At 41.6% G+C, this 12,588-nt stretch overlaps 1 protein-coding gene across 3 annotated transcripts; it reads right to left on the reverse strand.

Moving 5' to 3' along the window:
- Positions 1 to 132: 132 nt before the first annotated feature.
- On the reverse strand, positions 133 to 12,583 carry fubp1 (far upstream element (FUSE) binding protein 1). Of its 3 annotated transcripts, none has more exons than XM_076295251.1 (20): positions 12,431 to 12,583; positions 11,357 to 11,450; positions 10,913 to 10,948; positions 10,101 to 10,143; positions 9,943 to 9,989; positions 9,615 to 9,686; positions 9,447 to 9,504; positions 9,107 to 9,266; positions 8,903 to 9,001; positions 8,640 to 8,798; positions 8,075 to 8,177; positions 7,699 to 7,935; positions 7,183 to 7,343; positions 6,549 to 6,697; positions 6,331 to 6,407; positions 5,679 to 5,804; positions 5,204 to 5,278; positions 4,653 to 4,715; positions 4,088 to 4,248; positions 133 to 3,670 (listed from the first exon to the last, which is right to left on the reverse strand). In XM_076295251.1, the coding sequence occupies exons 1-20, from the start codon at positions 12,512 to 12,514 to the stop codon at positions 3,662 to 3,664; spliced, it is 2,013 nt and encodes a 670-aa protein (XP_076151366.1). In that variant the 5' UTR covers positions 12,515 to 12,583; the 3' UTR covers positions 133 to 3,661. The 3 variants fall into 3 exon arrangements, with proteins under 3 accessions (XP_076151366.1, XP_076151365.1, XP_076151367.1); XM_076295250.1 differs by having other exon boundaries at positions 12,422 to 12,583; XM_076295252.1 differs by lacking the exon at positions 5,204 to 5,278 and having other exon boundaries at positions 12,422 to 12,583.
- Between the last annotated feature and the right edge of the window lie 5 nt (positions 12,584 to 12,588).

Below are 12,588 nucleotides of genomic sequence, written 5' to 3' on the forward strand. Positions count from 1 at the left end.
GTGAATGAGTTGAAAATCTGAAGACGGTGTGTGTCAATTTAAAGACACTGACAGATTGAGAGAATTTAAGTAAGAAAAATTGGATCTTCTTTGGACACAAAGGGTTTTAAAAAGTAAGAGCTAAAGACCAAATTGAGATCACATCTTTATTTCATGGACATGGCAACAATAGAGAACAGTCAAAAAAAGTCTAACAAAACCAACTCCAAAAAATAAACAATCAAAAACAGCACACAAAACCATCTGCGAGTTAACCCCCAAGGCATGCTCTAAACTTCTGGAAAATGTTCAGGTTCCGTCTACTTGTCTACACCCCCACATAGTCTGCTGTGAAAACCCTCACTCACTGGTATACATATGTACAAAAAAGGTTTATGCAAAAATGGGAATTCATTGCAAGCTGAGGAGAAATTTCAAAATAAGGGGTAAAAAAGGTTGTGATTGCTCTTCTCCAATTCACTGCCTAAAGTCTTGACAACTGACACGGGACTACAAAGAACAGTTCCTCGTCTTAAACCATTTTAAAGCATTCACACAAATTCTTTCAAATCCCTACGTAAAGCAATAAGCAAATGCAATGAGAAAAGCATACTTCAACACCACTACAGATCAATGGCATGTTAAGAATGGCAATATCTTAGGAATTCAGCAGAATTGTAATCAGACATGTCCCTAGACTCAGCATCAAGAAGACAACTTAAGCAGTCACAGGTTTCCTCATTATATTGGTTACCTTATAACTGGAGCCCTTGAATGGTCTACGTTCGGCAGAGGGACAGACTCAAAGGATTCCTCCTTAGGGACAAACTAGCTCAGGATCTGATTCTACGACCTATTGCCTGCGGCATCTTCCACACTGTGAGAATGGAGGCAGCAATTTTTGACAAAATATTAGCACTGCAGCAGGGCATCAATTCACAGGTTTCAAACCAATGGCAACAGCAGCATTGATATTCATCACACTTAACACAATTCGCAAGTGAGGACATTCGTATCACTAACTCACGCCGAGGTTTTTGCCACTGCATGCAGCTTAATGTATATTCATGTTAAAACAAGAGGGCATCCTAAGCATCCTGGTCACAAGCTCCCCAATCCCCCACCCAAACAGAATACAACTAATTAATTCCGTAAAATAACATTTGTTTAGACTAAATTTACTAAATCAAGACTTTGGAATGAGGACATGTGTTTAAATCCTGGACGGTTGCGAATATGTAAGACATATCGACACTTTATAAATGGTATGTAGCATTTACGTTGCTACTAAAGTAAATGCCATGCAAATCATTCAGATTGAGAATACAGAACAGTGCATGAGGACCAACAATTTCCAGGCTAGAATTGAGGTTGAAAGCAACATTTTGACTGATAAATTTACTGTTGTTGTAGTCAACTCTAAGCAAAGGAAAACTTTTAAGCTAGGCACAATGTGTGGGCAGGTCAGACAGCAGTAAATGTCTATAGCACAGGTCAAACACTTGTTTCCTTAGGTTACGCTTACCTGTATTATTGCAGCAGAACCTAAGGTGCAAGGTCTGGGTGGACACTGCAAGAATTAGATATTGCACTGTTTGCCATCAATGAACAAATCAGTCACATCATTGGCGTCAATTCAACAGCCATCAGAATGACAAGTGTTCATAGCAAAAGAGGCATGTCTGACAAATCATGGGCAAGTTTGGAAAAAGTAGAACACTATTCTGAAGCACTTCAGTTCTATGCCTAAGACAATAGCATGCTGAATTGCTACTACAAGACATAGCGTTTAGCATCAATGTGCTACATTATATTTGAAAGCTACAAAAAACGCATTTTGAAAAACAACCATGTTCAGTGCCAGCATCCTGATATATCAAGAGGTGACAAACTTTAAATGGTGACAAGCCTTAAATATTAGTTTGTTCACGTTAAACATCTTCAGGTTCATGTATTAACATTGGGAAAAAAAGACTACGTTCTCATTTGACTCACTCAAACTTCAATGGTGACTTGAGTTCTTATTCTATTCGGGCTTTCCTACAGAGGAAAGAAAGTGTTGAATGCCAAACTAATCAATAAAGCAAAAATACACGCAGATATGTCAGAAGCACTAAAAACTTCATATACTGTATGCATCACAAAAACAGCTACATTGCCATGTTTCTGAATGAAAATATTGCTGAATGGAAATATCATTGCATAAATTCAGTAGTTCATAACAAACGCAAATCAGTCCAATTTGTCAAAAAGAGGCCATTTCAAAGGGTCAGAAACAACATGAGCAACTTCAAAACATAACTGAGGATTTGGGGCTCTAATACTTACCAAATGCTTGTTTTTAAATGTAAATGAGACATTGTCTAGCACACTATTAATTCTCAGCAAGATATCAAAGACAAGTGATGGCTTTTAAATCACATTGTATTGTACTTACGGTGGAGGGATCATGTCAGTGGGGAGGCACTTCGTAACCTCCACCGCCCTAAACACCTACAAATCTACATACTGGATGGATGCCAACAGACAACTGGTAAAACAAAAATTTGACTTATGCAAATTCAGCTTTTTCGTTTTAATTTGTATCAAAATGGTTTCAAGATAAGGCCAGCAGATAATTACAAAAACGTGATGCATGAAAACTGAGGGGGAGGGAATAAAAAAAACAAAAACAAGTGCTTTTGCATGTAATCGCTTTCAAATGAGAACATTGTATCTGTCCTGTAAGAAAGCAACAAAAATTCAACTAAAATGCTTGCAATACTTTGCAGTGACAAAATCCAAAAGAACATTTTGTTAAAATACCTCTTGCTTACCACCTTCCTAATCTTGCCTGTGAGGGAGAAAGTTTCTCTCATTACATACAGTGCATAACTAGCTTGAGTCACCAGGCACAATACAACAAGAGCTGCTTCAGGTCTTAAAGAGTGACACACCTACCACTGACCGACCAGTATCTGTCTGCTCCTAGAACCTCAGCAATGGCCAGTTTAAAATACGCAAGGAGACACCACTAACGTCACTGATAAAGGATATGCGACACAATTGATCTCAGCATTGCATTCACACATCAAAAAATAAAACTAGGGGTTACAATTTTTAAAAAACAGGAACCGCACAGACAGTTGGAGAGACAAGAAAATGGCAGAGCATGTTTTGTCAGAAAAATATAGACAGAAAGAAATTAAACACATTTCAGTCTGCATGTCATGCCTTACGTGATTCCCCCCCGCACATTAATAAAAACTGCTTACAAGATAGTTTCCACCCCCTTTTTGCCACCCCACTTACCAACACAGGAGGTTTCATTTTGTTTTATTGCAAAACACAACAAGCATTTCATATTTTAAACTGAGATGATTTACATGGAAATGACTACAGTTCGTATAAACATGAGCTCTAACCACATTAGATGGAGATACAGGAGCTGGAATGACCATATGCTAAAATTACCCTTACTAAAACAAACCGTTCATTTACAAGAACAGCTAAACAAAAAAAAGAATAAAGAAAAATACTTGACTCCGGAGCCATGTTGCAATCTATTTTGAAACACTTTTAAACCAAGGAAATTTAAGATCTTCATCATCATCATCATCATCATCATCAAGACGTCTGCATCCAAACATTTAACAAAGGATTTGTTTCGACAAGGTAGCATTTAGTTTATGTCCACTTCACATTACTGGCCCTGTACAGAAGAAATACATAAGAGAATACACAACATGTTAACATCAACAAACGTGACACTTCAACCCCCCCAAAAATAGGTTAAAAAAGAAAAAAGAAAAAAAAGAGACCCCTGTATAAAGAGGGAAAGGTTTGGTTAGGAACTGCAATGCCGAGTCCTCAGTCGACCTGATAAACCTGTGGGGGAAAAAGTTATTGAAAGAGAAAGAAAACAAAGGGGAAACATTTAAAATGGGCATGCATGCCTAGATGCATACTACTGGGATTAGAGACTCCTCCACACACACACAAACACACTGTAAACATAAAAAAGGGGGGGGGGGGCAGAGAAGACAAGGGAAACACAGAACAAAGGTGATAGGGCAGGACGGGGTGGGGTGGAGGGGGAAGGAGGGACAATCTCTTAGGGCGAGCGTACCTGAGGCGCCTGTGGTGCTGCTCCCATGCCCTGGGCTCCCGCCTGGCCGTAGTACGCAGCTTGCTGGCGGTAATACTCAGCCCAGGCTGCGCTGTAGTCCGGCTGACCTCCGGGCTGGGCCGGCGCCGGCGTTGCTGCTGCTGCCTGAGGGGCAGCTTGACCTGTAGCGACACACCAGTGAGACTCACTTTACAGACACTTTAGCCTAACACTAGCAAGTTTGTGGTTGGGGTATGATTTAAACAGTTCAAATCTGGTTAGGGGAGTTTTGTAAGGGGGGGAACGATCCCAGCCATGCTTCCTCTGAATGGTGGGACAGAAACCCGCTGCGTTGCTGTAGGGCAGTTGGGAGAACAGCCGGTCTACTGAAGAGGACTGGATCAGAACCACAGCTGCCCATATTTAAAACTCCAAGAGTTTACGCAATGCAGTACAATTTCAAGTAAACATGTACACAAAAGTTGACCGATGAGTCCGCTCATTTTATCGTGTTTTTGATTTTACAGTAATTTCTCTGTGGGTCAGAGAGGGTTAGCATGTATCTGACCACAAATGTGTCACCCACCTTGTTTTTTGTAGTACTCTTCCCACGCCTTTGTGTAGTCCTGTGTAGGCTGACCTTGTTGACCTGATGCAAACAATTTAATTCCCATTTGAGTAACCTCAAATGAATGTCTCCAAAAACAGATTAAAAAAAACATTGCCATCTACCTTTATCAAATATTTCCAATTAACATACAATATCACTACAAAGCGTTGCAAGAAAAGACAGCACATCCACTTGATTTGATATGAGAATATGCAAACCAGTCAACTGAAGTCAAAAAACCATCCTTTCTAGTCTTTTACATCCGTGGCTACTGTACAAAGCCCTGACCAATATTCTGCACCGGTAGTTAAAAGAGGCATGAAGCTGTTCAGTCTAAACAGCTGGGCACAAACAGAGTGAAGACTCGCCACACTCAGATGTGGCTGACCCTTCACCAAGGATTCAAAAAGCCTTTTACTGCAGGACCACCGCAAAACCTGGTGGCAGTTCAAGTGGCCCATGCTGTTTAGCCTGACTCCCCCATAGTGAGATACGCTGAAGCTACATTTGGCGAAATATTTATATACCCAATTTCTTGTAATATTCCTCCCAGGCCTTGGTGTAATCTGCCTGTCCACTCTGACCTGGAGCCTGCGGGTCACCTGTTAAAAATGGTACAATTTATATTGATAACCATTCTTTGACAGGCAGCAGTTCATCCTCCACCTGGATAGGTGGCGCACTTTGACCCCAGCAGGGTCATAAAATTAAAAAAATATATGTTAATTAAAAAAAGAAATCTGTTAGCCTAACCTGTCAGTAATGGAACGGAAAAATGAAGGACCAAAAGAAAAAAGAAAGAAAAAAAAAAACTGACTGAAGACAAAAGCAACAAAAGGATGACAGCACATCTGAAGGAACATATAAAAAAAATGCACTAGCTACACTGCAGAGCACTAGACAGCTGAAGAGAGCTCTATGTGATGGGCTCGCCACTACGGGACAGGCCAAGCTACATGAGAAAGGCTGTATAGGAGAAGAGGACATCAGCGAGGTGCCTACCCTGGCCGTTGGTCTGTGCTGTGCCCGGTGCGGCGCTAGTGGGCGTCATGGGGGCCTGAGGCTGCTGTTGGTACTGGGCGTAATAAGCCGCCCACGCCGCTGCGTTGGCATCCGCTGCTGCTTTATCTGTGTGTGGGGGGAGGGAGACGGTGGATATTTGGCCCTAGTGTACATGGCACGTGAGGCTCTACAACACACACACACGGAGGGAAATATCTCCCCTTCTCTCACACACACACACACACACACACAAGCAGGTGGCACAAGTGACCCTTAACAAAAGCAAAGGCTTAACCTTCAAAATCTGTCGTGTCAGAATTGAATTAAATGGGAAAATAATAATAAAAACAAAATAAATAAATAAAAAACTGGTTGGCAACTCGACATTTAGCACTTTTCCCTGAACCTTGTAAGATCTGAAAATTTCCACACACACACACACACACACACACACACACTGTACCTCCAATGCACAATGTATACTATTTAGGAAGATGAATGGGCATAGGAACGTTTCAGGTTTTATTGTAACCGGCTTAAGTGTTGTTCATAAATATAGTACCACTCATGGGATTGCAGTCACAAAATCAAAAGTGGGAACCGTCCATTTCACTGTGCAGCTAATTGCTGTTTAGAATCCAAGTGTACTTACTGGGATCTGGCTGTCCCTGTTGCCAATGGGGGTAGCCATTGCCCCAGCCCTGGGGTGGGTATGGGCCAGGTGGACCACTGAAAAGGAAGGGGGATTTGAACCTTAGTTCTTCGGCTTGCATCGAAAAACTGTACTGTAAATCAAATCACTATACACCAGACATGGATGTGTCATAGCTGGAAAAATGTGAGGGTAACAGAAATGAGGGTGGTCCTTACTGTGGTCCTGGGGGGCCCTGATTGTATGGGCCGGGGTTGTAGGGCCCCATCGGTGCAGGGGGTCCAGGGGGCCCTGGAGGGCCATGCGGGGCAGGTCCTCCATGGGGGCCTGGAGGTCCATGAGGACCACCCATTGGACTGACTGGACCCTAGCGGGAAAACGAAAATACAAAGAACTTAGTACAAAAGCAGTCACAAAGTGCATACGGACTATGCAATTGTGTTGGGAGATCATTTTCATGTGAAGCCCTCAGAATAAACAAATACACAACAAAAAGTGATCTTTAAAGACACATATAGTCTTTGATAGTCTGAATTTTTACTGTGTTTCACTATCAACGTATTACATATAGGGATCAAATTATAAAGATAACATGTTTTTTTCAGTTTAAATATAGCTTATTTTATGCAATCTTCATTTGTAGTAGTGTTCAGGCTGTGAATTGGGGAGCTTTTAAAAACATCTGTGCTATATAGATGCTATATAGTATTTCATCCCATTCCTATTGGATCTTTGAGTACATCTGAATCAAAATATTAACTTCAGAACTAATCTAATGAATCCCAGGCAAACAAATTAACCACTAAACTACAGCCAGTCATTCCTGCACAAAAAATAAAAACAAACACTTACTCCAATCTTTTCCTCCACCAGTTGCCGAGCATAGTCGATCTGTTGGTGCGTTCCTCGGACGGTGAACACCTTGATGCTGGGGTCGGCATTGGGAGGAGGGTTCCGCTGCAGTTCTATTCTGGCCCCTGACTGCTGGCTGATACCCTTAATGGTCTCTCCCCCTTATGGGAGAAAACACACAAAACTCTCATTAGTCTCTTCCCAGTCTTCATTCAATGGTTAAGTGCTCAGGGAATGTTCATCCCTGCTGTGAGATTTAAAGTTGCCATTTAGATCAAATGTCCTTCAACAGAAATCCTTTTGCCCCTTTAGTTTAAATGATTTTGCTCTATTGACACTTTTGTGAATTATATTAAGGGTCACCAAGCACCTAAGGAAAACTGAGTGGCTCTTCAAAAGCAGGCGCTAAACCCAACAACCCGTTGGCACATTCAAAACCATCCATTAGGAATGAGGAAGTATGTTGATACCAAAGCAGACCAAGCAGAAAAATGGGTGGTGAATTTGAACAGGCACCTTTGCCGATGATGAGGCCGGTCTTCATGGTGGGGACGGTGAAGGTGAACTCCTGCAGACCTCCTGGGGGACCCATGTTCCAGTTGCCCTGACCACGACCTCTGCCCCTTCCACCGGGTCCTGGGGGCCCTCCGGCCTGTACGCTCCTCAACAGGTCAGAGATGATCTCGGCCGCATGCTGTGCTCGGTCAGGGGGCCCCATGATCTGAGCTATCCTCTCGGGTGTAGTGCCGTCGTCTAAGTGGTGAAGAGGACCATTTGACATATGTGAAACAAGAAACGCCATCCACCTAAACATGCTCAATCAAGTGCAGTGACTGAAACCAGATCCATGTTAACATGGACCACTAGGAAGATGGTCTTTCAGATTACAAACCTGGTTTGAACTGAATTCGAACTCCAGTGTCATTTTGGATCTTCTTGATCATTTCACCATTCCGTCCAATCACAATTCCAACTGCAAACCGTGGCACTGGAACCTAAGGCAAAAAACAAGTGCAATGTGGATTTACGGTTCGAGAAAACTTGTACCATATTAACGTTACATGTGTAAAGCTCAACAAACTTTTGGTTTGTTTAGTCATTATTGGGTCTTATTTGACTTGAAAGTATATGTGCATTTGTGTGTATGAAAGCAGTGAATGGGTTAAACCAATCTGAATACAAAAAGGTTTAAATTATTTGAATGGCAAAGTTTAATTTCCATTGAATGACAGATATTTATCGAACTCATCACCAGTTTTTCATTTTAAGTCACACTTTTACAATAACCCAACTGGCTATAGGGCACAAAATGCAGTTAAGTCTTCCTTACACATAGGCATACTGTATATTTATGAGAAATTTATTTTATTTTCAAATGTTGCCACAAAGGGCAAACAGGAATACAGAAATGCTTGCCACTTGCTCTAATTTGGGGAAAGAAAACTTCTTATACTTACATCCAAACTGTCACCACCACCTCCTCCATTGCCACCGCCGCCTCCTCCACCTCCTCCACCTCCTCCTCCTCCTCCTCCTCCCATCCTTGAGCCATATTCGCCCCGTTGCTCCCGGAAACCTTGATCCCTAATCAATTCCATGACCATCTCTTTGGCTTGCTGTAAGACACAAAATGGACCAGGTTCAGCTAGTCATCACAGAGCCACCAAACATAGTGGGGATTTGTGGGCATACAAAAGGGATTTATCAGATGCATGCTTACTTGAACTTTAAAGGGCTCTCCTGAAATCCGGAGGGGTTTGTCTGCTCCTGTGTTTTGTGGTCCATCCTGAATCATGACCATCTTCACACCAGCACGTTCCTGTTTGGGGGGGGGGGGGGGGTTGTGAAGGAAGCAAAACTTAAATTCTGCCAAAGACGTTATAAGGACAGCAAGAGCTTGTTCATGTTGAGAAACTGGACAAACCTGTAACTGTTTAATGGTTTCTCCGCCCTTGCCGATAACAAGACCAGCTTTAGAGGCCGGAACGAGAATCTCCTGCACAGTCATGCCTGGGCCATCGTTATGGTGGAATGGTGTGGGCCTGCCCTTCTCAACGATCTCTGTTAATAACCTCTTTGCAGCCCTGTGAGGAAGGAAGATTGTAAGGAAAACTCCAGTTGAAGTTTTAACTACATATATGCCAGTTAAAAACATCAACCATTGTCTACATCAAATTCCTCTGATTAGTTGAAGTAAAGTGTGCAAAATGTGCTCGGACATCATAGATGTCACATTAACAATCAGCGCTATGTTGTGCACTTACAGGATAGATTCTGGAGCTCCTGTTAATGTCACCGACCTGTCTGGCATCCCTCCACTGTCTGGTTTACAAAAAAGAGTATTTTAGTTTAATTTTAGTTCCCAACTCAGACCAGAGGAAAAACAGACATCACTCAACTGTCAGATACTAAAAGACAAAGGAGATATCCACCTGGGGCGATTTGTATTTTACATCCCGACTCCTGCTGCAGCCGGGATATCTGCTCTCCTCCTCTTCCGATGACTATGGAAAGTTTTAATGAATTAAATTTTTTCCGTAATGTATAACCGCTGACTAAATCTGTAATGGGACTTCATAAGTCAAGACATATGGCACTCACTTGAAATTACACTACAATGCAGTGCTACAGTATGCAACATGTGGTGCTATTTGCTGTCAGGCATTTTTCTATCAGGCCAGTCATATGATGCTTATTATGAAAAGTCATGGCAACAGAATCACCTGAAGGACATTGTTAATTCTTTAACTGCCAACTTACTGAATCCAACCATGCCATCGGGAACTTTGAACTCCTCCGAAGCAGACCTGAATAAAAATGCATGATCATTTCTGTGCCAAAAGCCAAACTGTTAACTAGTAATCTTTCAGACAAACTTAATCTTTAAGACAAATGACTGTCTAATAATGCAGACATACCTTGGGGGACCGCCACCCATCCCCCCCATGACTGCTGTGAAAGCTAAAATAGAGAAAGAGTGGATAAGTGAAGGTCATTCAATGCTGAAGACAGTTGAATATTAAAGGTAGATAGTTCAGTCTAAGAACAACCATATTGTGTATTTTGGGATTATAACAATTGTAAACTTTTGTTGGGGACCAAAACTATTAGTAGTCATGAGTAAGACCAAAACATGCATTTGCAAGGAAATAGTATAGAACATAGCCTTGAGGACAGGCTCACTACGTCAAGGTAAATCTCTACCTTTTTCCACTGACTACACTCAAAATCTCATTCCCTCTCTGTGTTACAGTGAAGAGGGTTCCTGCAGACTACACAAAGTATTTCCTAAATTTACAAGTGTACAGCTTTACCCATTTTTCTTTTTTTTAGAAGAATTACTACATCATTCTACATCATTACTAAATCATTCCTCGGTTGCCACCATCTTGAGGATTCCTAGCAAGATGGCAGGGAACAGGCAATGCACTGACTGCCCAAACAGTCATTTTTATACCCTTTCCGTACACTTACATAGGTAGAAACACTTTGAACCTTGTTAGTGACTTACAGTAGTGATTTACTTTGACTTAGTGAGCTTTTCCCATAGGCTACGCTATATACCATTTCGTTGCAAATGCATATCCCTGTTTTATAAAAACTACTCAGATTAACGTCATTTTGGTCTCGAACAAGAGTTTACACTCATTATTCCAAAATAGACCCTAGGTTGTTCTTAGACCAAACTATTCCTTTAAACAGAAATGAAAGCCTTCTTGGGGATACATACGGTCATTAGGGGCAACTTTTTTTGCCTCTGGTTGATCTGAAAAGTAAAACAATCCAAATCAACAGATGTGTCTGCAACATTTATGTTCTATCAAAAAAGTAACAACAAAATAATGCTTTAAGGTCCCAACCACTAGTAAAGGCATTTAGTGCAAACTTCAGGTCCATGTGCATTTGTGTATATTGATTTATTGAATGTTTTGGGCCATATGCCTTCTGCAGATCACAAAAATGCATGGGAGCCAGAGTGTGCAACACATATGGGCAAAAATGATACAACAATCACTGCAGCATATCACAAGGGAAAAGTCAGATAATCAAGGAGACAGACCCAGATACACATAATTACTACTACAAGTACTACATACTACAAGTGGCCATACAAGATGGTCAAGTCAGAGCCAGTTAGCCTGGGGCCACAATTCAATGGTGCTAGAACACTCACCAGCGTCCTCCAAGGGCCGTTTCTGTCCCCCATACCCAAAGTCGTTTGCTGAAGGAGGAGGGGCAACGCCATCGCCCCCTATTTTAGCAGCAATCTGTAAGCCCAAACACAAGGCAACATTTAGGTCACACCAAGAACGATTCACTTAAAATGGCCAGCCCTTAACAGTTATTTCACGTAGCCTAACGGTAAGTTTGCTCTGGTTTGCAGTAACGTTAAATCACAACAACGTTCATTTAAAACCAACCAAAAACACAGCATGTAACTTGAGTCGACACTAGATCACGACCACAGAATTTCAACCTACTTTTTGTGCTTCTCACAGATTGCTAGCTGCTACTTATTGCATGATCAGACACCGAGCGCAAGCTTTTACAAGGTGATATTCGGGCAATGTTTTGATGTTAGTATGATTCATTGCCACAACCATCGTTACCCAAATAATCTTGTTCAACATGTTTTAATAGAGAAGTTACCACAAGTAAAGTTAGGATTAATCGTTCACCACGTAACCCATGTTTGGTTACAACATTAGTTACACGCATCAACAATTCGTAAAGAGTGCAACTTAAGTATCAATATTTTTTAAAGAAATACATCGCTTTACGTTCTTTAAACGATGCAGGGCAAAGAAAAAAAACAACCCTTGGGAGGGTTAACTGTAACATTAAACCTAGTTAGCTTGGATAGTTTAACGTTACTTCCTTATCTAGGCTAGCATAGCCCTTGTTTGAATACGGCATGACGCCACGTTTCTTGAGCCAGTTTAATTCAACCATTTGAACTAACGTTACAATCGTTTCTAAAACGTTAACCTTATTTCACTTTTAACTATTGAGTTTAGTTTCAAACAAAGAATAGAAAGATAATTCAGCTAGCTAGCAACGTCTGCTGTTTAATCGACATTCCTTTGTTGGATTTGGATCGCGTCGCAGAACTCGCAAGGCCTTAAATTAGCTAACGTTAGCCCTTGTTTAGGCGGCTGTTAGCAGGCTAACGCTCTGAGAAGAATTACGGCTATTTTCAACTCAGAGAAGTATTTCCAGTCAGAAACCAATAAATTACTTGTCTTGCCCGCTGTAGTGCATCCTTAAAAGCGTCGTTCATTCCTCCTCCATTGTTTGAGGACGGTGGAGCCACGTTGGAATAATCTGCCATGTCTGTTGCGCCACTCTTCTTCTCATGCAGGGAGAAGATGGCCGCTAATACAGAGTGAAGTAGATGAAGTTCTC

Source organism: Alosa pseudoharengus, unplaced genomic scaffold (genome assembly GCF_046254945.1).
Source record: "Alosa pseudoharengus isolate Yale_2024_CS ecotype anadromous, Long Island Sound unplaced genomic scaffold, YU_APseudo_1.1 YU_APseudo_1.1_scf_2, whole genome shotgun sequence".
NCBI classification, from domain to species: domain Eukaryota; kingdom Metazoa; phylum Chordata; class Actinopteri; order Clupeiformes; family Clupeidae; genus Alosa; species Alosa pseudoharengus.